This window comes from Diplotaxodon limnothrissa, linkage group LG12 (genome assembly GCF_057381915.1).
Source record: "Diplotaxodon limnothrissa isolate DT_005_m linkage group LG12, D_limnothrissa_male_GT1.1, whole genome shotgun sequence".
Taxonomy (NCBI): domain Eukaryota; kingdom Metazoa; phylum Chordata; class Actinopteri; order Cichliformes; family Cichlidae; genus Diplotaxodon; species Diplotaxodon limnothrissa.
This window is the reverse complement of record NC_140607.1, coordinates 7065678-7092630: the sequence shown is the minus strand read 5'-3', so window position 1 is coordinate 7092630 and position 26953 is coordinate 7065678. Positions and strand designations below refer to the sequence as shown.

Sequence of the window (26953 nt, the reverse complement as noted above, 5' to 3'; positions counted from 1 at the left end):
GGTGCAGCTTACCTGTCCACCTTGATTGGCTTATCTTGACATAATAACTATACTGTGCTCTCATTTATGTTCAGCTTTATTTTGCCCTCACCTCCCAACCAGCCATGACAGAAGACTGCCCCACACTGAGCCTGGTTCTGTCACAGGTTTCTTCCTGTTAAAAGGGAGTTTTTCCTGTCCACCGTTGCTCATAGGGAATCACTTGATTGTTGGGGTTGTTAGGTGGGTTGTTTTTTTATTTGTAATTTGCTAATTAAAATAAAGAAAAATTATATTTAAAAATATATATTAATTGCTCTGTGTGTTTACTTCAATGAAGACGTGTATTGACATGAACAAAGTGCAGTATTCCAAGATGGCATCAGAGTTTTAACACCTTTTATACTCATATTTTTATAATTATGTTAAGTTTAAAAGCTCAAAGATAATGACATAGATGCATCTGTTTCTGTTATTATCACAAGACCAAATTGGTCGCACTCTAGGGCCCTGAACAATTAGTTAATATTGTTCATGAGACTAAAGTCAGTGTAAATATATGTGGCCAATATTCTAGTTATTATATTAATCATTATAAGTTATTACAGCAGTGAGTTTGAACTCTCAAATCAAATCACTTATTGTCACATCACATGTGCAGGTACACTGGTACAGCACATGTGAGTGACAATAAGTGATTTGATTTGAGAGTTCAAACTCATCACAGGTACACATGTGATGTGTACCTGCACATCACATGTGCAGGTACACTGGTACAGCACATGTGAGTGAAATCAACCCGTTCTCACTCCCGACGCGCAAAATAATGACGACAGAAACACACACTTCTTTTTTTTTTTTTTTAGTTTATGTTTTATTAGTTTTCTTATTTATACGACATATACAACAAATTCAATTTAATCACCGTGAGGGGGAAAGCAAAACCAAACCGAACAACAACAGAAGAGACAAACGGACCAAAACAAGATCAAACAAAACACAAGAATAAACAAACCAAGAAATACAATGACATTATACAAAATCGGGACTCCCATTTTGTACATATTTCAACCATTTCAACCAATATTCTTCAAAAGAGTCCGCCTGGCACTTTAGCCTAAAAGTTATTCTTTCCATAACAAAAATATTATATATCACATCAATCCATTCATCTATGGTAGGAATTTCCTCTTTAATCCAAAGGCGAGTTATGGCCTTTTTGCAAGCTACCGACAGCACACTGAACAAATACTTATCCGGTTTGCATAGATTAAGACTCTCTAGGTTGCCTAGGTACAATAATGCAAAATGAAATTGTATTTTCTTTTGGAAGATTGTTTCCATGACCTTATGTATTTCCTTCCAAAATGGAACCACACGGGGACCTTCCCAAAAAATGTGAAAATGATTTGCTGTTGCATGTCCACAATGCCTCCAGCATGTTGTGTTCTGAGAATAATTGGATTTTTGGGCTGGGGTAATAAAATAACGAAATACATTCTTCCAGCTGAATTCCCTCCACGAGGGGGAGCTATGCATTCTCGAATATATTTATAATCTCTTCATTCCCAGTCGATAACTGAGAATTTTTTAGCTTTTTTTAGAAACACACACTTCTTACTGAAGAAATGAATATTATTTTACAGTGTTGCTGAATCACATACCACCATGCCAATCAGATTACTTCTTCCATGTGAGGGTGAAGAGGTGACCCTCCTGGATAAGATGGTGAAGGTTTGCTGCGTTTTGGTGAACAGTGTGATAAAAAAAAACTGATGTGATGTTCTATAAGGTGGTTTTAATAAAAAAAGAGGCAAAAATTAGTTCGTTTCTTTATTCAACTTTTGAACAGTGGTACAGTCAGAGTACAGTTCAGCAAACCTGATACCTGCAAGGGGAAAACATGCAAAAATAATCAAGGGCCATTTATCACAGCAGCCACAACCACAGACTGTATATAAAAGACCGAAGTCTCATCCTCAGCATTTTGGCAGCTGCTGTCTTGATGTTTTTGCAGTCTGACTTCTTTTTGCAAACAGACGTCGCCCCCTGCTGGTCAGTAGAAAGAAAGCAAATTCAAGGCACTTCCTCACAGACTCCGCTTTTGAAATCTTTGAGGTTACATGCATCTTTCTTTAATATACAGTCTGTGGGCACAACAGAAATTATACAGGATGTTGGCTAGCTGTGGAGCATTGCAAAGCCATCTAAATTTAATTCACATATATTTCCATTTGTATGTAATTTAGTTTTTTAAATTTCAGATTGCACATATAGTATTTTACAATTATAAGTGGGGTTTGATGACAGCTTTAAAGACAAAGCTTTAAAGATAGATCATCAAGTTTATATATAATGAGCCTTTTTTTAAGATATGCATGATTTGAACTAGAATTTTATACAATAAACCATTTTCAACCCTTGTAGCAAGTTCCAACTAAAAATCATAGAGAGAGGGATCCACAATGATAAACTAAAATATGTATTTAGAACTCTAATGAAGAAACAATGCCATCTGTTAAATATCTGACTAACAGGGAGACTATGCAAGTAACAGCACAGGCTGACCAATGCCAATGACAAACACACATTAGTTAACACTTTATCTTACTCAGATCATTTAAATAAGATTTATGGCACATACACCAGATGTATCAGGCTAACTAACCACAACTGCACACCACTGTCACCATCACCTGCGTGGCTTTGAATGATTCAATCGTGCCGCCTCCTATAAACATGCAGGTCATACGGACTATGCTTCTAAATTGTCTTTCTTTGTAAGTATGGTGATCCTATCCAGTGATTCCCACCAAGTGGATCCTGGGAAAAATTCCATCCACGATGAACGTTAGCAGGTAGGGAAAATAGATAAATACATTTTTGTATGTACAAACTGGAGAAGCCGGCTCAGTCTAGTTTTACCCTAGATGCTCGTTACTACATCACATGCCTTCGGTTTTGGTCAAGCATGTACTCTTAATGTTGTGTGGAAGCTACTGTTGATCGTGCTGCTGTGGCTCCATGTTCTGCTCGGGCTGCTGCAGCTGGATGAGTCCTCCATCCTGCGCTGTGTTGTACGAGCCGCAGCTGGTGCACTTCATTCCCAGCACATGGAAAGGCACCGTACAGTGAGCTTGGCAGTCGTTACACATAATCTGCAGTAAGGACATTAAAAAAATAAAAATAAATCATCAAACAGAACAAATATCGGTTTCATATTCACATTTAGATAAATGCACCAGCATTTTATTGTGTTATCGAAGGCCTACTTTGACCATTGCTCCTTGGTACTCAGTGGGCATTGGTGACTGAGCGATCTCTTTATCTATCTCCTTCCAGTGGTTCTGCATGTCACAAGCACTGTGCATGCACAGTGGGCAGCGATAAGCTCTGAAACAAACACAGGGGAGGGGAAAAAACAATCATATGGAAGGCCACCAGCAATCAAATAAGAGGACACAAAAATCCCTACATTGCCACAATGTAGCCTTTAAAAAGCTGATCAGAAACCGTTTTTGCTCTATACCAGGTAGATTGGACAAGCTTTTACAAATTACAGAAGCCTGCACAAAAACCTGACCTCTGACCTTGACGTCAAGGTCACTGAGATTCAAACTTATCTGAGATTTTTTAGTAGATGGAACTACTGTATCAATTTCAAAATCTTACATGGTCTCGTTTACAAACTTGTGTCGACACATCCTGCATGCTTAGCAGGGCGACAACAATACTCCGTCAGCCTTTTACGGCTGAGGGGCAAAAAGCAGACTATAACCCGGTCCCTTAATTACAACAACATCTTATTTTACCAGAAAAAGGAGTTCATTAAACATACCCTGTTCTGATCATGTCATCAAAGCAGGTCCTGTAGAAGAGGGTGAACAAACGCATTGTTACTATTATGTCACAATAGATCGTGAAGATATTTTAATCTGCAGTCAGTTTGTCAGTGCTGAGTCTGTTTTGTCATTACTGCAAAATTGTGTTCTTGGAGACTGTGGCAGCAGGATATACTACAAAGGTAGTTTTGAGTACTATGTGTTTGTCTGTGAACAGATACTGTCAAACTGACAGTGTTGCAATCAGGCACCTATTTGACATTTTGGTCAGATAGGTGCCTGATCCTACTCAAATATCTGTGATTCATTTCCCTACACATGCATTAAACATTCATATTATTAAAAGAGTCACAATAATAAATGGAGTGTGCTTCACTATAGTTTTCTGTCACAAATTTTCCACAGACTTCTGGATGCTTTCAAGTTAATTTGTGCGTGTGTGTGTGTGTGAGCAGCGACACTGAACTATCAGCAGCAGCAAATAGGAGAAACAGGAGTGTTGACCTGATTTTGATATTAGACTGTAACTATTTTTCCACCAGCATAGTCGTGTAGGTGAGATATTTCACACAGAAAAAAAACTGGATAAGTCACCAAATCAGTCTAACAGGACTAATTCCAGTAAAGTAAAATCAGTCATTATTAAAGATTAAGATGTGAAAGACTTTTTGTGTTGGAAGTGGGAAAAATGCCCAGTGTGTTTTTTTAAATATCATTTTGTGCCACTGGTAGAAATTAAAAAATACACTATTAAACCCCATAACCCTGAACTGACAGTATCCAGAGAGTAAGGAATCCTACTTGTGTAGAAGATGGCCACATGGAAGAACGTGAGCTCCAATCCTGGATGTGTGAATATCCTGCATTAAAAAACATTAAAAAAAAGAAAGAAATATATATTAAACTCTGGAGAAAACAGATTAAAAAAAGAGCCACCATTCTCCTTGCCTTCTTATCCTATTAATGCTGTTACCTCCATGCAGACAGGACAGTTCTGCCTTGAAACATTTTCAACACACTGAAACATAGAAAATAAAGGGAAATTAAAACTGTGAGGGCTCAACATACAGATAGATGTAGGCGAGTCAGGAACACAGCGATAGTCACCTTGTGGTTTCCTTGCAGATCCTGAGCTAAACACAAATTGCACTTCTCGCAGTGAAAGTACTTCTCTCTGGGCCCAATCCTGTAGAGGCACATTTGAAAACTCACTAAATGACAAATTTTGCCATCACGTGTTTCGGGAACAGTGAAATATCAGCATGATAACACAACACTGTGATTTTTATCTCTGACAGTTTCTTAATGAATTAAGAAAAATGGGAAAATTTTGTGGGGAACGTTAAGAAGACATTTCCCCAGTACCCGTATCATTATTACTTAGGGCTGCTCAATTAATCGAATTTTAATCACGATTACGATCTGGGCTTTCAACGATCATTAAAAATGACTGAGCCGATTATTAGCCCCTCCCTCATGCTTTACTCTCGTGCTGCTCCGTGTGGCAAATCAAGCGCACTGCTCTGCATTTCGAACACCCGTCACAACAATTAAGAGGACCCGAGGGAAGCTCGGAAAGCTAAGCAGAAGTTATTTGGAGAGGAGAGTGACTGCCGTTGGTTGAAAAGAAAGGTAAAGAAAAAAAACTTCAGTGGTGTGGAAACATTATGGGTTCGCGGAGTCAGATGTGGATCAAGTAGACACAGTGTGTAAACTTTGCTATGGTGTCGTAGCTGCACCACAGAGCAACACTGCAAAGTTCACATTTTTCATTTATTTCTTATATTGCAAACATTTGCACTGTTATCAGTATTTGCACACTATTTTATATTATTTTTTAAAGTCATTATTCAATACATTGTTATTCTTAACCCTTTAAAGCCGGTCAGAGCAGCATGCTCGTTTTGTATAACTATTTTTAAATCCCTGTAGAACCTGAACCGCTAAGCTAGCACAATAAATATTTTTCCATATGAAACCAGAGGAGTTACATCTTATGCCATCAGCTTGTCCTAGGTCACGGTTTCCTTCCACATATAGCTTTGCAAAAATTGCATAAAAAGCGCTTGCAGGAACAAAAACATAATATTCCAGAAACACGCTTTGCCGATCCGATCAGCTGTTCTTAACACTTCCCACATTGAAAAAGACGTCAACGCGAACTATCGCAAGTGACGTCATTTTCGCGGAAAATGTAGTTTTTTTACTTGTAGGCCTTAGAACTCGAATTGCACTGCTGGAAATAGTTTATTTTGATGCACATGCACATTCTTTGCAAATTTGCATCATAGGATTGTTTTTTTGTTTTTCCTGCAGTATATAAAAATTGCTGTATCTCCAAAAATAAAACTATGAAGACACTCAAAATAAATTTCCTGTTGTTGTAAACTATTTTTTGCAACTTTTTTGTATTTAAAGTTTTGAGGGATAAACCTCTTAAATTTCTCCAAGTAGAAATATATGTAAAAAAACAAAACAAAAACGATTTTCAATTTTTTTTTGTAGTTTATTGCACTTTTTTGCAATTAATGTAGTTACTATGGACTTAATACATACACATTTTAAAAATATGGGCTATAACAGTTGTATTGATGTATAGCAACGTGAAATGCTCCCACAAATGGCACTACAGCATGTAAAAAAAAATAATATAAGCTCTGGCGGACGAAATAAATATCGTCAAATAATCGTGATCTCAATTTCAGTGAAAATAATCGTGATTATCATTTTTGCCATAATCGAGCAGCCCTATTATTACTACTAAAGTTACACATAGAAATATTTAGACACTATAAACATGAAATATATTGAATCAGTTTCTTACCTGCAGATTCCACAGGGCTGACAGTGGTACTGCTTCTTGTCTTTGTCGAACAAGTGGCAAATGTCGCAGTAATACTCCCCAAACAGCAAATGACATTGCTGACAAGTCTGCTGTGTCTACAAAAGTATAACATTTGTACAGCTTTTTCCCTTCATCCGAGCTAACCATAATCAAAAGTACAACTCAAGCACTAAGGTGACATCGAGACGTCCTGCTGTAACCGACGGTGGAGCTCAAACACGTTAACTAGCTTTTCCTCAGTTACCTGCTGCACCGTCAGACACGCTGAGCACTGCACCTCTCTGACTTTGAATCGATCCATCTGGTGGTTCTCCTCTGCATCGTGGCACAGCCGACACACGTACAGTTTACCGCAGCAAGGTGCCTGCAGTACAGCAGAAACGCGATTACACAGGGCACAGACAGGGATGGGTATAGTAGTATGAGCTCAAATTGTGGTCATAAATATTTTGTACTTGCAAATCCGGATTTGTATGTGTAAAAAGAATTTGTGTGTGTGTAAAACAGATTTGTTACTGTAAAAAGAATTTGTGTGTGCATAAAAAAGATTTGTGTGTGGACTTAGCCAAAAAATACGTGTGAAACTCTGCACTCAAGTTTCAAGTTACAAGTACGAATTTTGAACCGTATTTCTTTCTTTCATCTGATTGGCCAATGTCATGTCAATCACAAATTTAACTATCCAATCAGAGAACAGGTGGGTTTGGCTGTCGGAGGGGCGCTTTTTTGAACTGCAGGTCCTTGAAGGGTAATACAGTTTGAAGCTGGAGGATCTCTATATAAATATCCTATACAAGCTAGGTCCCCAAACTTTCAGTAGCTGTTGAAAGGATAAAGTTGTGGTATATCAGTGGTTAGAAATACCATTATTACTTTAGGATTAGTTTAACACAAAGTCAGGGCTGACCCGGGACCATGGCTGTGAGTCACAGTGCGCAGCATAAAGGTCCTTTCACATCGGACGCAGGATGTGCTGCTAATGCTAACTGCTAACTAAAAGCCAAGGATCCAGAACTTGTTGCGCTGGCTGCTGAGCTCTGTGTGTTTTTGCAGCAGCTCTACCTGTACTAGATGCACCTGCTCCTTGTCTTTTCTATCTCTGACTTTATGTCCTCTAAAAGAGTTTCTGGTTTCTTTGCTGGTTCTTCAAATATTCAATAAAAGGGCATTTATTCCCTTCAAGGACCTAAAGCTCCATAAAGCACCCCTCCAATAGCCAAACCCACCTGTTCTCTGATTGGATAGTTAAATTTGTGATTGACATGACATTGGCCAATCAGATGAAAGGAACAAAAAAAAAAAAACGGGTCAAAATTCATACTTGTAACTTGAAACTTGAGTGCAGAGTTTCACACGTATTTTTTGGCTAAGTCCACACACAAATCTGTTTTACACACACACAAATTCTTTTTACACATAAAAATCCTGATTTACAAGTACAAAATATTTATGACTACAATTTGAGCCCATATAGTAGTCCTATCACAGTTTGTGTAGCTGTAGCAATAAGTCACTAAGCGTGTGTGTGTGTGTGTGTGTGTGTGTGTGTGCACGTGCCTAAATGTAATCCTTATTCTGAAAATTCTTTATTAAACAGTGCTGACAAAGTTCAAGAGGGAGCTTGGCACTGTCATGGAAATTATGTGTGTGTCTGAAAATATGATATGCATGTGTATATATGAATAAACTTTAAATTTCTCCCGAACAGCAGTAAGTCAAGAAGCCCCTCTCTCTTAAACAACTGAAAAAATGCTCTGCTACTGGAAAGAAGTACAAATAATTAAATAACAATTTGCTGCAGTACACCCACCTTTATTTGACATATTTGACCTTATCAAACAAAAGCCAGTGATATATAACAAAACAACATTTATAAATTCCCCTGATAACTGGAGCTGTTTGGATTCTCATACCCAGGCTGCTGGCTGACTGAACTCTGAACAGCTTTAGCCAACATGTCCATGTTCAGCTACTAATGAAGTGTCTGATTAGGCGTGCTGTTATAAAGGTCTTGGCTCACAGTGAAGAGCTTCCATACTAATGACACGGCCTGACCACCCCTTAAGTAATTAATTAAAAATTGGCAATGAGGACATGAGGATAAAATATATTTGTCACGTCACGTGTTAGGTAAAACAGGACATGATATCGTGTGGCATCAGACGTTTTGGCTCCAAGACCTAAAAAAAAAAAAGTACATTCTCCCTGCTGTTTGAAAATATAAAGATGATTCATCAACTTATCAAACGTCAGATAGGCTGTTTACACACTTTTAATAGATCTGTACATCAAATTTGGACACAATGTAAAAGATTTAAATATAAACAGTGTGTAAAGGTTACGTAATTAAAACGTATATAAAATAAATGATAAATTCCCCACGCCTTTCCTTGACCCCCCCTGACGTTTTCTGTCAAGGCCAAGTACAACCGATTAGGAAGGCAACAATTTTAAATTCTATTCAGTTTTGTGCTCTTTTGCGCTAAATACATAAACTCTCATTTTTCCTATTTGTCAAATGTGAGAGGGAGCAGGCTTCCTTGTCTCCTCCGCGCGTAATTATGATGGGAAGGACTAAGACCGGAGGGAAGGAGGCGAGAAAAGCTCCAGAAACTCTCAAGCCCCTCGCTTCAACAACGCCGTGCAGATATTATGCAAAATCATGCCGTCCGTCTGAAACATTTATTATTATTTAACCCTGTTACAGCGACGTTTGCCGGCTGAAGACTAAATAACTAGCTAGCTAGCTAACTATGACCGTCTCTAGCAGAGATATACCGACGACATAATCGTTATAGCACAGTTATAACTTGGCACCGTATATTTAAGACAAATGTATGAACATTTTTTAAAGCATTTTACTCACTTTCAATAAGCAGCTTCGAATGTAATGATCACAACCAGCAGAAGCAGCCATGCTTACCCCGAAATGGAATGCTTCTTCTTCTCCCTCCGCTCTAGAGCGTTGCACTGTTGGCTCCTGTGTTGTTGATTATGTCATCGTTGAGGTTGCATTAGCGCCACCTCTGCTTCGGAATGTGGATCGCAGTCTGTACAAATCCTACCCAATGACTCAAAACACAAAAACGGAAAAACAAACAGACACAAAATTAATACAAAACAAAAGAAACTATTTTATACAGTATTTTATTGCGCCCATAAATACTGTCTCTTAAAGAACATTAAACATGTCCACACAACTTCAACCTCCTAGGACCTGGCGTCCACATATGTGGACATCACATTTTGGGTTATTTAGACCAAAATACTCAATTTTGCTCTACAGGGGCCTGATATCCACTTATGAGGACATTATACTGGTACTGTTCTATCAAAATTTTAAACGAATATCCTCATATCCTCATATGTGGATATGAGGGCGAATATCCTCATATGTGGCTCTCATTTTTCTTAGAAACAAAAATTAGGTAAAAAAAACAAAACAAAACGCTGATAATTCTTTGTTTTTACATTCATCAGGTCCCAATCAGCCCAAATATCAAAGAGAAATTAAAAATGCATGCTGTGGAAGAGTTCAGGTCTTTGGAGGTTAAGGTTCATTTTAGCCTAAATAGCGATCTCATTTTCAGCCTAACAGTGTTCACACAGACCAGTAAGATTCATTCTAAGTTAAAATATTCTTTTTTTGTATTGTTTCCCTGCTTTATCTACATTTCTTATTTCTGAAATAATCTTATTGTTTATAATATAGAATCCTCCCCTTTGCTTTAGTGTTCCATTTCCCTCACCACATTGCTGTGCACCAGACTTTTTCTGTGGCCTTTGATTTGCTTATGAGTGTCTAAGCCTAATTTCCAAGCCTCTTCATTCTGCTTTAGACCCATGACCACATAAACCCAATAAGCATGCCATGGTAAATGAGCTGGGACTGTGCTTATAAATAAGATGCAAGGATTTTAGACTTTATGAACAGAAACAGAGCAGATTTAGAGGGTTTCTGATTTATTCTACCTGACCTCTATATGGATACAGCCTAGAATACCACACAATTTGGAATTTTCTTTATTCTGACACCTTTTTTCCAGGCATTTTTAAAGTATTAATTTAAAGGTTTTGGACTCACGTAGTAAATATTTCATTTCAAGAAGGCCTACCATCAGTATTTACTATTTTCATCAATAAATGTAGTATCTTAGTATTGAAAAGAAGAAGGCTACCTGAAGGGTAACTGAACTGATTTTAGGTGGGATCAGCTGAATGTGTTTTCTTCAATAAGATTTCAAGTGGCAGTCATGGAATCTGGCTTGTTAGTGTATACAACTCCCATCACTTTCACACCATTTACACTCTCACTCATCTTTACCCCACCTACCTCTATGGAATCCACATTTGTATGGACTAAGTTGGTTAGCCACCACAATTTTGTCTGTTTGTATCTGGAAGTCCCACAGGATCTTAGCTCGGTCATTCTCCACCACCCTTGGGGGCGTCTCCCATTTTGACCTCGGGACTTCCAGGCCATATTTGGCAATCGGCACAGATGTCAGCCACTTGGTTATGGCGTTCCATGTATGCCCTGCCTGCTAGCATCTTTCACCCTGCTTTTATGTGCTGGATTGTCTCAGGGGCATTTTTACACAGCCTGCACCTGGGGTCTTGCCTGGTGTGATAGTCCCCAGCCTCTATGGATCTTGTGCTCAGAGCTTGTTCCTGTGCTGCCGTGATTAGTGCCTCTGTGCTGTCTTTCAGTCCAGCTTTGTCCAGCCACTGATAGGATTTCTGGATGTAAGCCACCTTCTCTATCTGCCGGTGTATCTGTGCAGGGGCCTGTCCTTCCATGATGTTTCCTCCTCTTTGTCCTCTTTCTTGGGTTTCTGCTGTCTGCATGCGGTCAGTTGGGGCCATCTTCCGGATGTATTCATGGATGTTCATTGTCTCTCCTGGACCGTGGTGCTGACACTCACTAATCCCCGGCCTCCTTCCTTCCGCTTGGCGTACAGCCTCAGGGTGGTGGACTTGGGGTGAAACCCTCCATGCATGGTAAGGATTTTCCTTGTCTTGATGTCAGTGGCTTCTATCTCCTCCTTTGGCAAACTTATTATCCCAGCAGAGTACCTGATCATGGGTAGGGCGTAGGTGTTGATAGACCAGATCTTGTTCTTACTGTTCAGCTGACTCCTCAGGACTTGCCTGACCCTCTGCAGGTACTTGGTGGTTGCAGCCTTCCTAGCGGCCTCTTCGTGGTTTCCATTTGCCTGTGGGATCCCCAGGTACTTGTAACTGTCCTCAGTGTCTGCAATGTTGCCTTCTGGTAGTTCGATCCCCTCAGTTCTATACCTTCCCTCTATTTGTTATCATCGGACTACACTTCTCCAGTCCGAACAATATTCTGATGTCGTTGGTGTATATCTTGGTGGTGTGTATCAGTGAATCGATGTCTTGTTCACTCTTGGCATACACCTTGATGTCATCTTTGTAGAGGAGGTGACTTATTATTTTCTATTTTTATTAAAGTTACAGCGTGTAAAATCTCACCATTAGATGTCAGTAGATTGCAGATTGCAGTCAATTGCTGTCACTTTTCTTATCCCTCCTAATTCAAGTCCATAAACCGAGCTACAGTAGCTCTGCTCACTCTGCTAATTCTGACTGTTGTTCAATCTTGGTTTAATCTCTTTTTTTGCTTTTTGGACAAGCAAACTTACCGAAACGTCTTCAATCATATTGACGACATTTACCTCTCCCTTCAATAAACATCAACTGATTCAGCAGCCTTCATATATCCCGTTCCCGGACCTCTCTTCAGCAGCGCCGCTGGTGTAGTGGTATCATGCAAGATTCCCATTCTTGCGACCCGGGTTCGATTCCCGGGCGGCGCACGCCTCTTTTACAACGGCGATTAAATCTCAAGACATTTTTAATGTGATCAAAATGTTTGACAGTCAAATGTACCCTTTAAAATATTTAGACGTTTCATCGTGACTACTACTCACATAATATGATTTCCAGATGGCTCTATTTATTTTAGCGGATTGAGCAATGATCAGGAACTGAGAAATAAAAATGTGTTCCTCAAAGCCTGTATTAACCATACGTATAGAATAAAAATGCGGGGGCGCATCTTTGTGTGTGGGAGCAGGAGCGCTTGATTTTGGCTTAATTTCAGCGCGCAGGTTGACGCTGCTGACGCTGCTCCTCCGCCATCTTCAACTTCCTATTGTTTGCATCAGACTGAGGCTGTCTGCGGTGTGTGCCAGAGAGAGCAGAGTCGACCGCAGATATATTATTAAATAGTAGATTTAGTCTTTACGTTCGGGTCGCTAAGTTCAGCACAAACCATTTGTATGTCACTGGATTAAAGCTATCTCAGGACGAAACCACTGAACCTTGATGATGGAGGACGATCAACCCAGAACCTTGTGAGTATCAGCGGCCTTGTCTATGCCCTGGAACGGGAAGGCTTCGTCTAACTGCTGCGCGTCCGAAATATTTCCACGTTGTTGTTTCAATTAAAAGCCTTTAAACCTCGTCATTAAGGGTGTTTCATTTCTATTATTATATACTACAATTCATGGATGTAATACAACACACGTAGCTCCTTGTTTGTTGGGTTTATTTGGAAAAATAGACGGAACCTTAATTTCCTTGCAAACGAAAGTGAATTGTTAGCTAATGCTAGCTAGCACCTCCTAAACATTCGAACACATCTAGCAAGTCAGTTCTTCGAAAGTACTCCCTTTTGCGTGCAATGATAGCTAAAATAAAACGCTTTGCTTTATTGATAGTGTAAACACTTTAGCGAAAATGTAACAACAAGGATAGTATTTTATAAAGTGTCTAGCTGCCAAGACACTTAGCTCGAGGCCCGTAAACCGGTTAGCGGTATCTTTAGCTAGCTGGCGGACAAGCCACGTCAACGCTCGTGGAGACGGCGTGGGACATCTCCAGTGAGGGGGTGAAATCACTGACTGTTTTTGTAAAGCACACACTGTCCCCGACAATGTTTCGTTCCAATTCATTTATGGCTTTTATGTTGCTATAATTCATTGTTGTGGGTTGTAAGCTAGCCTGGTTAACTAGCCTTTGTTTGCATGCTACTTCCTGTTTGACTAAAGCTCAACTCCCCCATCTCTCTCCTTTTGCAGGTATGTGGGGAATCTGTCCAGGGATGTCACCGAGCCCCTCATTCTGCAGGTCTTCACACAGATAGGCCCCTGCAAGAGCTGTAAAATGATAGTCGATGTGAGTGCTATTGTCTCTGCTGTATACAGTGTGGTGTGGCTGTCTTTCAGCAGTGGCGTGAGCGGTTATGGCGCTGCTTGTGGAAGTCTCGGCCAGTGTGTCATTTTTTTCTTCTTCTTGTAATCCATTATATCGGACCTTTCACATCCATCTATACTAGGTGATTTTTATTTTCTCTAGTGGTTAAATATTTGACTTAAAATCAGTCTTGATTTCCCATTAACAGACAGCTGGAAATGATCCGTACTGCTTCGTGGAGTTCTATGACCACAGGCATGCTGCTGCCTCATTGGCAGCTATGAATGGAAGGAAAATAATGGGTAAGGTAAGCTATCGTATCTACAGGGTGAGTGGGGATGGGTGGGCTGCTGTGGAAAATGTGAGGAAAAAAAAGTTATTTTTAACATGAAAGAAAAACTAGTGGATTTCTGTATTCCATATAATATTGATTAGATATTCTAAATGACAAGGGGTGGCTACTTGATCAACTGATGACAGTTTCTTTATATGATGAAAACTGGTTCCACCAGGCCACTCAGTCTTTATGTTGAGGAAATCTACATAGTTCTTTTGTTAAGTGTGAGCTCTCTGCTTTCAATATTTTAAGCAGAGTGCAGTAATTTAATACAGTGTTCTAAAACAGAGGAACTTGATAAAGCCCTACAATCTAGAACAATAGAGGAAATAATTAACATTGTAAACGGCAACATTTAAGAGACCCCAGGGGCTGATAAAAGAATATTAAAGTGGTGCAGGAATGGTGTAGTAATGAGTTCAGTGCTGGGACTTTAACCTAGAAGTCAAATAGATGTGCTGAGCGACCAGTCTGCTTAGATGAGATGTATGCATTATATTCTATTTGAATTTTTATTTATATTTAACATATTATATTAAATCATTCATTTAATCATTCATTGTTATATTGCGGGCTTTATAAAAATGCATAGCTTTCCTTAAGGTTATTGAAAGCCTATTTGGAGTCAAGATCAGCTTTAAAATAAAAAAAAACAAACAATTAATTTAAAATTGGCTTTTAATTAACTTGTGTATTGGAGATTACCAGGTTTTACTGTATATTGTAAACATACTCCACCTGCCTTCTTTTTTTCTCCGCTCTTCTCACAGGAAGTTAAAGTCAACTGGGCCACGACACCAACCAGCCAGAAAAAAGACACAAGTAGTAAGTAAAACTATTTGTATATGAAGAAGTGAAGTTTTGAACTTGAACACACTAAAAGAGTCCCTGTGATAATATTGCTGAATAAGTACTGCAGAACGTAAGCATTTCATTTTTGATTGATTTTATGCTTATTTTGTCCTTCCTCTGTTAACAAACTGATAGCAATCAGCGGTCTCTAATAGGAACTAAGGTTCTTGGAAAGTATAAAGCTTGAAACAGAGTGTGTACTCTAATGCACAGTAGGGCTGAACGATTATGGAAAATAATCTAATTGCGATTTTTTGCCCCAATATTGCGATGCGATATGCGATTATTTTTTAAGGTATTTGTCTTCTGTATTATTAAACAAAGACAAGCAATACATCATATAGTATGGCCAATACTATATTACATTAATTTTAAACTGTTCTTTCCTGGAAGACAGACCTCTGTTATGATGACATGAGGTGATGCATGAATTGATGACTGACATTTTTATTTAACTTCTTCAATCACAACAGTATATTTGAACATACACAATAGTTTATTTTTAGCTTACAAACATCTGAGCATAAAGTGCTGACAAGGAACCCTGGTGTAAACATTAAATGATTAAAATGAAAGTCAGTACAATGTGCAGATTGCAGAAATATACATAAAAAAAATCAGTGGCTTTACCACACTCAGTTTTTCGACATCTGTGAACTACTAGACAGTCATTCAATTAAAAAATAATATTAAATAAATAAAACTAATAAATAAAAAATACACACATCTTACTGATCTCTGCAGTCAGTAACATTACACATAAAGTGCAAACATAATAGCAATTGTATAAACACACACACAAACACGCCTTTAAAGTTTAAAGGCGTGAAATTGGACGGTCTAGTTCTGATTAGCGTCACCGCTGTCTCGGTGGAGTTTAATAAACTCGGCCGTCTGCTTCTTGCTATCTAAAATATAACCAGACACTGGTGTAAATTCTCGACTGTCTCATACTTCTGTTTAATAAGTTTTCTGTTTGACGTTTAGTCAGCTGTGTGAAAACCAAGGAGGAACCCACCCGGGGGATTAATAAAGTTTTATTTTATCTAATCTAATAACTTTAATCTCAGCCAAACCGATTTACTCACGAACAAACAAAACACTGAAAAAAGCCCAACAATAACATTTTTAGGTTGTCTAAGTGACTTATATATCACGTTTAACCCGAGCAGCGAAACTCCGCGGTGATCTGAAAATGATGTGCCGGGAGTTGTGCCGTTCTCGGCCGCATCAGTAACCCTCGAGCTCCCGGCTAGCTGTCGAGCTGGTGGGTAGCAGACGCCTCTGAAAACGTCGAAGCACTTTTGCAAATATGGGATATCTTGATAAACCGAGCAGATATTTGATGTTTACACAACTACTTTCTCGCCTGAAAATATGTTAAAAGTTTATTTTGTGACCCAGAAAGATTAGTATGAGTAATTTTAAAACTTAGTAGCGGCCGCCATTGTTGGAAACTGGAGTTTGGCTGGGCCGCGCTATGAATTCTGGGATATGGTAGTAATTTGGACAGCCTTCGGCGCGTCGCTGTGACGTAATCGGTCTACAAATGCGGCCTCAGGAGGATGCAGCCCATGAATTGTATAATATAATCGCAGTATAATCGCAGCCTTTGCGGTTAGAAAATTGCACTTGATCATGTCGCGATATTATCGCAAATGCGATATATCGTTCAGCCCTAATGCACAGCGGGTCTAAACCACATTTTTCCTCCCAAATAGATCATTTTCATGTTTTTGTTGGCGACCTCAGCCCAGAAATAACCACAGAAGACGTCAAAGCTGCCTTTGGTCCATTTGGCAGGATATCGTAAGTTTCAAACTGTTTACTATCAAAGATCAAGTCTGGGTTAACACATATTGCCATTTAGATATATTGAGAAAAGAATGAAATAAATCTCAGGCAGAGGAGAGGGCCCATTGTCTTATTTAGAGACCTGCTAGTCCTCTTACAGCAGAGACTTCTGGTTGTGCTGAATGTTTGTGACAAGCTGCTGTTTGGTGATTTTTGTCTGCAGAGATGCTCGTGTTGTGAAAGACATGGCTACAGGGAAATCTAAAGGCTATGGCTTCGTGTCTTTCTTTAACAAATGGGTAAGTAGGCGTCATGTGAGTTTAATATTGCTGTTAATGAGGCTCGGAAACACTTTGTGTCTACGAATTCTCTCTCTCTCTCTGTATATTAACATTTTCACATAGATTGCTTGTTGGTTTGTTTGCAGTGCTTCTGCAGAGGTGCACTTTAGATTTCATGTTAAGACTCCCAGTGGATGAAATAAGATTATTTTTCTTCATTCCAGGATGCAGAGAATGCCATTCAGCACATGGGGGGGCAGTGGTTAGGAGGCAGACAGATTCGAACTAACTGGGCCACAAGAAAGCCTCCTGCCCCAAAGACCACCCATGAAAGTATGTTATACAGGATTTGTAAGATATGCAGATTTACAGGTGTCCTTATATGTACGGATGGATGGATTCATTAACAGAAGCTTGTCTTTTCTCACCAGATAACTCCAAGCATCTCTCTTTTGATGAGGTAGTGAATCAGTCCAGCCCCAGTAACTGCACTGTGTATTGTGGTGGAGTCAGCACAGGACTGACGGGTAATGAAATATATGAGTACCATTGACAACATAACTATGATAATTACAGCAGATCTGTTGCTATTCAGATGGATATGACTGCTCATATTTAAGCTTTTCATTATTAGTCAATGATCTTTCAAACAAAGCAGGAAAAAACCCAAAACGCCTCACCCCTATACGAGTTTAACGATACACAAATGTCACTGCTCGGTATGAACTTTGGTTTTACATCATGTTCAGTACTGCAAGAAGATTGAAAAAGGGCATATTTTTACCTTATCCAAAACCGAATGAGCCATTAAATTAGTTAGTAGTTATGATCAGTGTGATTTCCTCAGTGTCAGGCTAATTAAACCCATCACTGTGTGAGCAAAGGAGACACTGGTTGTGGAGGAAGGCAATTTAAAACTCAACATTTATTTGGAGCCAACATGTAAAATAAAGCTTGCATAATGTCTGCCCAGCTTTCAAGCTAACGCTGCTAGCATCATGTAGGTGATAGACAAGAACTGGTCTGCTGCCAAAGTGAGCTCTTGAGCTCTTCAATTATTTCTTTCTTTATTTTCCCAATCCTATAGTGCAAATATGTTAATATAAATAGACCTCAGAGTTTAACTGTTTTGCTCAGGAGTCCTACTGATTTGTGGAAATTTTTAAGCATAATTTAGTTTATGAATTAATACATAAATGTCTTTACCCATGGTAGCCAAAGCTTTTTGCTGTTGGTTGTCAAATCTTTATTATTAAAATGAGTATATATTTATTAGTAAGCGCAGAGAGATTCAAAGAAGCTGCTCAAGCATCAGTGCATCTGCTAGAGTTCATAGTGAGTTTAACATAGTCATACATGCTTCATTTTAAATGCAGAGATTTAACAAAAAAAGAAAAGCATCAGTTTGTCCCAAAATAAACTTTTCAGATCGTGTTTACCTCAATGAAAGAGACATGTGATGTACTCTATAACTACACTGTAGGTATAGAAATACTATACCTTTTCACTGCTGGAAAAGGTAAAGTATAGCTACATAGCCCAGTCTGTTTATTAGTTTCTGCTTGTTGATTATAAATGTGCTGACCACCTGTATGTGGCATATCCACATGTATCCTGGGTAGCAGTTACTTTATCAGGACACAGCCCTTACAGAAACGGTCTCTAAGAGTCTCATTATTTATGTCTTTTAGAGCAACTAATGAGACAGACCTTCTCCCCCTTTGGACAAATCATGGAAGTCAGAGTTTTTCCTGACAAAGGATATTCATTTGTCAGGTATGTGGATGTTTTCTGTTTTCTTCTTCATTTCTTTGCTTGATCAAACGGTGATGCTAAGGTTTACAGCTGAAAGAAAAGGTTAATGAACTCTTTGGAATGAGCTTGATCCCCCGGCCCTGGTCATAATGATAGACAAGTGTAATTGTGATTACTTTTTGCAGCCTGGAGTACAGATTTTTACTTTGTTCTGTTCACTTTATTGCCCTGAACAGGGGAACTTGATGTGCACCAGTTAGCATGATTAAGAAGGAAAACACCAAAACACTTAACATAAAGAGAAAATATAAAACGGGTTGTTCCAGTGGGTTCATAAACTGTACTGCAAGAGCAGTAGCACTAAATGGAAGCAAAAAGCAGCACTGCTGTGGACACTGAGTATGTCTTAATGGTGTGACGTATATGCATCACATACACCTACAGATTTTGTTTACAGGTCTGTGCTGCAACACATTTGTATCAGTTCTAGTCCATGATGAATGTTAGATGTCTACTGTACTATTAGTAGTTTAGCCATTAATAGCCAAGGAATCTAATGGTTTATCCCCCTCTCAGTTTGCTAACAAACACATGCATTGTGGTCATCATTGCTGAGTGGATATTTATGAAATGATGTTCAGCGTTTCCTTAGTCTCTCTCTCTCTCCCTCTGTTTGTCCAGGTTTAACTCCCATGAGTCAGCAGCCCATGCCATTGTGTCTGTGAATGGCTCGTCTATAGAGGGGCACATAGTCAAATGTTACTGGGGTAAAGAGACCCCAGACATGATGAACTCCATGCAGCAGATGCCTGTGCCACAAGTAAGGGTCCTATGAACTGTAGTAAGAGGGACAGCATTACATAATGACTTGGTATGGCAAAGAACACCAAACAAATAGTGCTGCAGTATGTCTTGCTCTAGTTCAGCTCAAGTATCAGCTTTTTTGCTATATGAGGGTATGTGAGTGTTACAAAAAGTATGGGGATAATTGAGTATCCTGTACATGAAATTGATATATTTAAGATACTGTGATGTACTCGGGCAAGTGACCCATTGGCTTGTGTTATTGCAACATGGTCACCTGCAGGAGTCCCAAGCAGGAAGAAAAAGTCACCAGTAATGACCTCACAGCTTTATCTAATATTGTACCTGATATGCAAATAAGTGGTTAATTTAACAAATAAAAAGCCATGCCAGCTATGCCACTGTTAAATAGATTCTGCAAGGTTCTTTGTGGGATCTGCTGCTGTTAAACCATTCTGAAGTTATCCTTTTTTGTGCTATACCCTGCAGCAGAACAAGATGGGCTTTGCTGCAGCCCAGCCTTATGGCCAGTGGGGACAGTGGTACGGCAACGGGCCCCAGATTGGCCAGTATGTCCCCAATGGGTGGCAGGTCCCCACCTACGGTGTCTACGGGCAGGCTTGGAACCAGCAGGGCTTCAAGTAAGTAGCACAGGGCTCCTCTTCTCTGCCTCCTCCTACTCCAACACCATCAGTTCAAGACCAGGCCAGTGAGATCCAGCTTTGGCCACAGGAGGGAGCTATGACCTCCCTCTGCCTTCCAATGCCCCCCCCCCACCTCTTCCCTCCTTCCCTCACGAGCCTGCCAACTTCAGAAGATTGAGAAATAAACAGACCCCCACCACCAAAAAAAAAAAAGAATCTGAACTCAAGATTTGAGGGTAATCATGTTTCAGTGTATAGTTACTGTGCACATAGTTCATCGTAAAACCTGAAAGCTTTTGTTCCAAAATGTGTTGTCACTTGATTTATAGCCCATAATGGCTCAGAGCATCGGACATACGAAAAACTGCTTAAAGTAAAATTTTTGAGTTTTTTTTTTTTTAAAATGTAATTGACTAAATGCAAAAAAACCCCCCACATGCTCAGAGCTGAGGGTTTTTTCTTATTCTTTACTTGCCATCCTCTTCTTGGGATAGCTCGCCGATGATGAATCCATTTCACTTTCTGTGTACGGACATCTTCAATATTCTTCACTTGTTCCTTTTTTTGTTGTTGCATGTTTTGTTTTTGTTTTGATCTTTTGTTGTAGCTTTTTACATGTTTCTTTTTGATTTCACTGATTTTTTTTTTTTTTTTTTTCCCCCTCACTGATGTTGTTTGTTATGTTGGAAATGTCGAATATGATGTGCAGGTTACCTTCTTTTGCTTTTATCTGGACAGTTTATGTGCAGTGATGTTTTGTGCACCCAAGATTAATAAAGGACGGGCCTCAAGTTGCTGATAATCTAACATGTGTGGTGAACAGCTCTCTAAATACTCTGCACTAAAGTGTCAGGCAGATGTGGGCTCAGTGTGTTTTGACTGTTCAGGGCAGTTTGTTCAGACAGAGGTTTACACCTCTTGACTTGAAATTTGAAGATGAACTTTAACCTGCGTCTCCACGCTGAATCTCCACTCTGAACTTACCTTTAGTTTTATTGCCTGAACCACAGAAGCAGTAAAAAGAAAGCCTGTGAAAACCGGGTGAGAACTTGCTACTTTGTTATACTTTGTGGCCAAATTTAGAGAAATGAATGTGCTTGCACTGTCATCAGTCTGTAGGCTGCTTACAGCAGGGTTTGTAGTTACCAGCAGTTGGGAGGGGGGTCGGGGGTTTAGCAAGGAATCTTTAGCTTGCTGGACTTAGCCTGTATGCTCTCTGTCTGCTTATCCACCCATGTATAATCAAATTCCTTTTGATACCCCCCACCCCAACCAAAAGCCCTCCACTTTTTTTTTTCTTTTGTTTTGTTATTGTTTTCATCTAGCTTGAATCCCCACCCCCGCCCTTATAACCTCTGATAACTCTGTTTGCCTTCTTGTTCTCATTCTAGCCTGTCCAGATTCCAGTAGCTTTAATACAGACTATTCTTTTGGCTCCCTTTCGCCTTGTCTCTTCTAACCTGCTGGCATTTTGTCTTTTCTCTCTCTCTCTGTCTTTCTTTACCTCGTTTTTTTTGTTTTGCAGTCACTTACCGGCCAGTGCTGGGTGGACTGGCATGAGCGCCATCAGTAACGGTGGGGTTATGGAGCCTACACAGGGATTGAATGGGAGTATGCTAGCCAACCAGCCCGGTATGGGAGCCGCAGGATACCCCACACACTGATAAGTGGGCAGGGTGGGAGATTTGTCAACCATCAGCCTCTTGCTGGCTGTACGGTGCCCTGCGGGGCTGTGTAACACTGCCTCCATTTTGTGGCAGGACTGAGACTTTACTGGGATGTGGAATCTAATGAGAAGGGTGACTTCTGTGGAGATGTAAATGGGATTTCTTGGGGTGGGCTGAGGTAACAGGAGCCAGGGAGCAGCAGTTTGACCCACACAGGTATTTACACCATTTGTGGTAGGAAAGACTGTCCATGAACCAGGGCTCTTACCATTTTTAAGTTAACTGTAAATGAATTATAAAACTGTAAAGGAGAATCTCTTTTTTTCCCGGGTTTTACAGATTGCCTCCATTTTCACTTCTTTCCTCTCGACCACTGAGAGGTTTCTTTTTCTTTTTTTTTTTTTTGGAACTGAGTCATGCTAAGTTATGATCCTTAATTATCTGAGGAATGGAAATTTGTTCTAATTTTCTCTTGGATTAAAAACAATTGCAGGGATTGTTGCCACTGCTGTTTCTCTGTAAGGGCAGATTAATATTGCACAGTTCTTTCCTCTCTTGGATTTCCCAGAAAAATTTGACTACCAAGAGCATTTTTCTTTTTTTCTTTTCTTTTTTGCATTCCATTTCTCCTTCATATCTTTCTGACAGCCTCAAAACTTTTTTCGCCACGTGTAAATAGCCATCCATTCATTTGAAACGATGTAAGTAAAATGCTACTGTTAACTGTGGGTGCTTGCTTTTCATTTTTTGTTTTGATAACTCGACAGTTAACTCGAACATTGTACGTAGCAGAGTGGCACTATCAAAGGTGACACTGGCACAGTGCAACACGCGACTCTTCCATGCAGGGATAAGACAGCATTGCTATGCAGTGCATACTTTAAAATTTAACACGATTCAAACGTTAAAGTGTGAACATGTTTGACACTTCTGATGTTTCTTTTCTTCTTTTTTTTAAATATCTATTGAAACGCCAGTATTTTATATCAGACAAATCTGAGTGTATTCAGCTTTACACTTGCTCTTTTTGCCAGAGAGATGGAGAGGCCTACATTGTGTAACTGTTGCCTTATAGAGCTGGTTTCTTTTAGCTGACAAGATACTCTTTTTAATTAGGCAGTGCCTACAGACCTTTTCAGACCTTTTTGTTTCGAAAGGTGTTAGTCCTGAGAACTGATGACTCTGCTACTGTAATCAATGTTTTCTTGCTTTGTCCAATTAAAATGCTAATGCACATAAACCACACTTTGTGTTTGTTTCCCCCCTTTGTTTATTCGGTCATATTAGAGCATCAAATGGAAATACTGCATCTTGGCAACTGTGTCCAAAACTCTAAGCACATCACACGAAACATCTGTAAAAGTCTTGCTGCTTATAGCCTGCCAGTACTTGACCATATTTGTTAAGAAGAAAACCTGCTGATCTGTATCATGGCGCAGTTCAGCCAAATCTTTTTTTTTTTTTTTTTTTTTTTTTTTTTTTAAGCCACCGGCCGCTTTAATCTTCTAACATCTGCAGCCTTGTGTGTTTAAGACAGATTCTGTCCGGCTGAACCAGAGGAACTTTATTTGGTGCCAAAGCGCACAGATAACAGATATCTCACCAAAATGTAGAAACGTGGTCAAACATAAATCAGGTCATGTGATCGCAAAACCCTTAATGGCTTCAAAGGTGAAAATGAAGCACATAAGTGTTTTTAGAATCATATTACAGTAAGTCAGTCACTGCAGCTAAAACTAGAGCTTAAAAAAAAAGAACTTAAAGCTTTATTTTTATTGTACTTCGTGCATAAAATGTTACAGTTCATAAAGAAAATGAACTTTACATGTACAACGCTCTGTTACTACAATCCTCATTTACCTCAGCACTTTTTTTTTTTTTTTTTAAACACACACTGATGGATGTATCAGGAGCAACTTGGAGTTGCAGTTGTCTTGCTTAACAATAACTTCCACATTGAGACTGGAACAGCCACGGATCAAACCAGAGATGTTCCAGTTGGTATACAACCTGCTCTACCTTCAGAGCCGCAGCCAAGATGGCTTCAGCACAAAAAAAGTTGAAGATACATTTGAATTTTAATTAAAAAAAACAAACTGTGCATTCAGGTTGTCTGTTAGACTTTTAATATTCGGTTCATTAAAGCATCTCATTTATTCCAGTTCATAAAACAAAAAGGATTTCCCACAGTTCTACCACCACCTTCTGGCTGGAGCTTTTTACAGTTTGTCAGAGGACATTTGACTTGTAAGTGATTTTTTTTATTTTTATTTTTTAAAGCACAACCATGTGTTTTCTCAGAAAGTGATGTTTGTTCGAAACCCTGAAAACACAATGCAAAGACTTGCTGGGGATTTATGTTTCAATGGGAAACCTACTCTGTCGCCACACTGTAACTGTCAGGTTACACACCTTAGTAATGTTTCATCAACACAACCAACAGTTTATACCAGTGAAACTTGATCTTTCATTAGGAAGAGAAATGCTGTATAAGCTGCCTGTTGATGCTTCTTAGCTGGTATTTTAAAACCTGATGTTTTATTGCTATGAGGCTACAGCACTGTTCACTCCACCACGGTGCTGCTGAGCGAGTTGACTGTTTACCAAAAAAACAACAAAATCACAGAAAAATACACATTTAGAAACTCATGCTACATTTAATACTGTAAGTTGCACTCGTCACAACAGTGATCTGGCTACACCTTTAAGCTAATACTGCATAAACAGTGCCGCCTGTCTGTGGTTAAAGCTCCTTATATCCAAGTTTAGACACCAAATGGACCACAGGTCCTGAAGGGTCTGTGTAAGCTGTTTATACAGCTTATTGTAGGGTCTTAGAATATAAAGCACCTTGGGGCAACTGTTGTGATTTGGTGCTATATGAATATAATTGAACTGAATTTGGACTTTGGTACCAGTGACTTCATATGCATTCTTAACTGGCAGAACGGTGTGATATGGCAGCTAGATTATCAGAAAACAAAACGGGTCACAGACCTGTAGTAGCAGGCTCAACTAGCCCCAGCTCCACTGTGCAGTAAGCAATTCGCAGGCCTTTAATTCTGAGATGCTCATTATGTATTGGCACTCACGTGATCTATATTCCTAAAACGATATAGTTAAAATGAGTTAACTGGAATTCTTGCAGGCTCTCTGCTTGAGGCCTGTGAATGAAGGCCTGGGCACTAGATGGCGCCCTCAGTCCATGTTTCCTACAGGTTGCTGTGGAGCAGCTGGCTTGCTTTGCTGTTATTTAGCACAGTGTGACTAGAACCATCAGTTAGTCTGTCAGCATGTCAAATGGCTGTCTGTCACATCAGAGTGAGCGAGTGAGAGCTTGTTAACGCTCTCTCTCTCTCTCACACACACATAGAAAGTTTATCTCTTTTTTTCTTAATAAAAAACTCCAAACGTTACAGGTGTCTTTTAGATTTCAGTAAGCGCTGTACATATACTAATGTGTATGTTCATATGGGTGTTGTCAGGTATCGGTGCCAGCTCTCCTCAGTCTGAGTTATTGGGTCTTGGACTGCCATGCAGTCTGGCTGGCTGGAATAACAGGCAGCAAGAGCTGACAGGCTGATAAATGGTTTGTCTCTTCACAGCTGCTCAGCCAGGACCCGACTGGGCTTTAATGGACGGAGAGTCTGTTAGAGATGGAGGGGGAGAGAGAGATGTCAGAAGATGACTTAGTGAGCAGATTACAGCTGAAATCAATCAAAGCAGCCATGCTCGGTTTCTCTTTTTGTCTGTCCCGCTTCCTTTCTCTCAGCTTTTTCTGCCGCTGTTATTGCGGCACTCGAACGAAACAAAACCCAAAAAATTCCAAAAGGCTCACTCTTTGCTCTGAAATATACTCACATACTGGTTAAAGAAAGCTGAAGAATGTGTGGGAGCGAGGATACAGATCTAATTAAACATTTAAAAACACTTCTGCTGTTGTGATCTAACAGCTTATAGCTATCAGCCCTTTTATCAAGTATTACATCAGGTCTGAAATACATCCACTCCCTGACAGAGTAAATGTTCTTTTATCACGTTCAGGCCTTCTAACCTTTAGTGTCTCAGCTCTAGTTACATCAGTTAAATGTTCATTTTTTAAAACGCTAACATGATATATTATATATACACATTTCTTTTAGTTTAAAGGCTACTTTTAATCACTAGCTTAAGAGCCAAAACTGGGCCATCATTAGAATATGATGTCCTTGAGATGCAAAACACAATATTTAAAAACTTGGTGACGATGTTTTTCATGACTCATATGGGATTATTTTAACACAAGACATCCATATGATGCATTTTTTATGATGACCTCAATATATTGTGATATTAAAATGTTTCTTCCAAACCCCAAAAGCAGACTTACTGGGGATTTAGGCTTCAGCGGGAAATCCATGACAAAATCTATGCTGTAGCTGCAAACCCCTCCCAAACCCTACACCATAACCTACGGCACAACCCTTTCTCTGCCTGAGTTCTGCTTCTGCAGGGAATCTGCATCACAACTTACAATGTGACCAGAAATCCCTTTCAACCATATGTCATAATTTGTCATCTAGGGTGCACCTCCTGAGAAAGGCAACTACACGTCGGGTCAACGCAGCCCATGACGATTGTCACTGATCTGTTCAATAGCATCGATTTTCCACTGCGGTTTTTGAGTGTGTCAGTTAAAGAATAATAATCAGGGTATCAAATTATATATTTAAATATAATCATAGCATCAATTTAAGTACTCACAAAAGCCAGAAATTCCTGGAGGAAGATTGCTGAAACTGTTGGATCTGATGTGAGGCAACACCCAAAGTGGGAAAAAAGTCCCAGCATTTTATTTGTTTTAACAACAAATAAAACCCAGTGACACAACCACATGGTAATGAACACACAACGCACCAGCACAAGCATAAATGTCGGCAGCAATGTTAGCCA

At 39.5% G+C, this 26953-nt stretch overlaps 2 protein-coding genes and 1 non-coding gene across 5 annotated transcripts; 2 read left to right on the top strand and 1 right to left on the bottom strand.

Moving 5' to 3' along the window:
• Window positions 1-1515: 1515 nt before the first annotated feature.
• On the bottom strand, window positions 1516-9590 carry rchy1 (ring finger and CHY zinc finger domain containing 1). Of its 2 annotated transcripts, none has more exons than XM_085367863.1 (9): window positions 9533-9590; window positions 6911-7030; window positions 6646-6761; window positions 4929-5007; window positions 4795-4839; window positions 4623-4681; window positions 3818-3847; window positions 3252-3372; window positions 1516-3137 (listed from the first exon to the last, which is right to left on the bottom strand). In XM_085367863.1, exons 1-9 carry the CDS (start codon window positions 9581-9583, stop codon window positions 2976-2978), a joined length of 783 nt encoding a protein of 260 aa, XP_085223989.1. In that variant the 5' UTR covers window positions 9584-9590; the 3' UTR covers window positions 1516-2975. The 2 variants fall into 2 exon arrangements, with proteins under 2 accessions (XP_085223989.1, XP_085223990.1); XM_085367864.1 differs by lacking the exon at window positions 9533-9590 and adding an exon at window positions 8477-8534.
• Window positions 9591-12435: 2845 nt separating this feature from the next.
• On the top strand, window positions 12436-12506 carry trnag-ccc (transfer RNA glycine (anticodon CCC)). The gene has a single exon. It is a non-coding gene; the product is annotated as a tRNA-Gly (tRNA).
• A 343-nt stretch (window positions 12507-12849) lies between these two features.
• LOC146620778 (cytotoxic granule associated RNA binding protein TIA1-like) lies at window positions 12850-23304 on the top strand. Of its 2 annotated transcripts, none has more exons than XM_085367067.1 (12): window positions 12850-13046; window positions 13773-13869; window positions 14096-14194; window positions 14995-15049; window positions 16798-16885; window positions 17094-17169; window positions 17376-17484; window positions 17583-17678; window positions 18843-18927; window positions 19588-19726; window positions 20203-20351; window positions 21880-23304. In XM_085367067.1, the coding sequence occupies exons 1-12, from the start codon at window positions 13018-13020 to the stop codon at window positions 22016-22018; spliced, it is 1161 nt and encodes a 386-aa protein (XP_085223193.1). In that variant the 5' UTR covers window positions 12850-13017; the 3' UTR covers window positions 22019-23304. The 2 variants fall into 2 exon arrangements, with proteins under 2 accessions (XP_085223193.1, XP_085223192.1); XM_085367066.1 differs by having other exon boundaries at window positions 20200-20351.
• The last annotated feature ends 3649 nt before the right edge of the window (window positions 23305-26953 follow it).

What these genes read in the sequence shown, in the direction of transcription:
- rchy1 (XM_085367863.1), bottom strand. Translation starts at nt 9,583, where the DNA reads ATGGCTGCTTCTGCTGGTTGTGATCATTACATTCGAAGCTGCTTATTG. An exon ending in TTCGAAGCTGCTTATTGAAA is followed by an intron (nt 7,031 to 9,532) that starts GTGAGTAAAATG and finishes GCTGTACTGCAG; the next exon opens with GCACCTTGCTGCGGTAAACT. An exon ending in CGTGTCTGACGGTGCAGCAG is followed by an intron (nt 6,762 to 6,910) that starts GTAACTGAGGAA and finishes ATACTTTTGTAG; the next exon opens with ACACAGCAGACTTGTCAGCA.
- LOC146620778 (XM_085367066.1), top strand. Translation starts at nt 13,018, where the DNA reads ATGATGGAGGACGATCAACCCAGAACCTT. An exon ending in GAAGGAAAATAATGGGTAAG is followed by an intron (nt 14,195 to 14,994) that starts GTAAGCTATCGT and finishes CTCTTCTCACAG; the next exon opens with GAAGTTAAAGTCAACTGGGC. An exon ending in AGCAGATGCCTGTGCCACAA is followed by an intron (nt 19,727 to 20,199) that starts GTAAGGGTCCTA and finishes TATACCCTGCAG; the next exon opens with CAGAACAAGATGGGCTTTGC.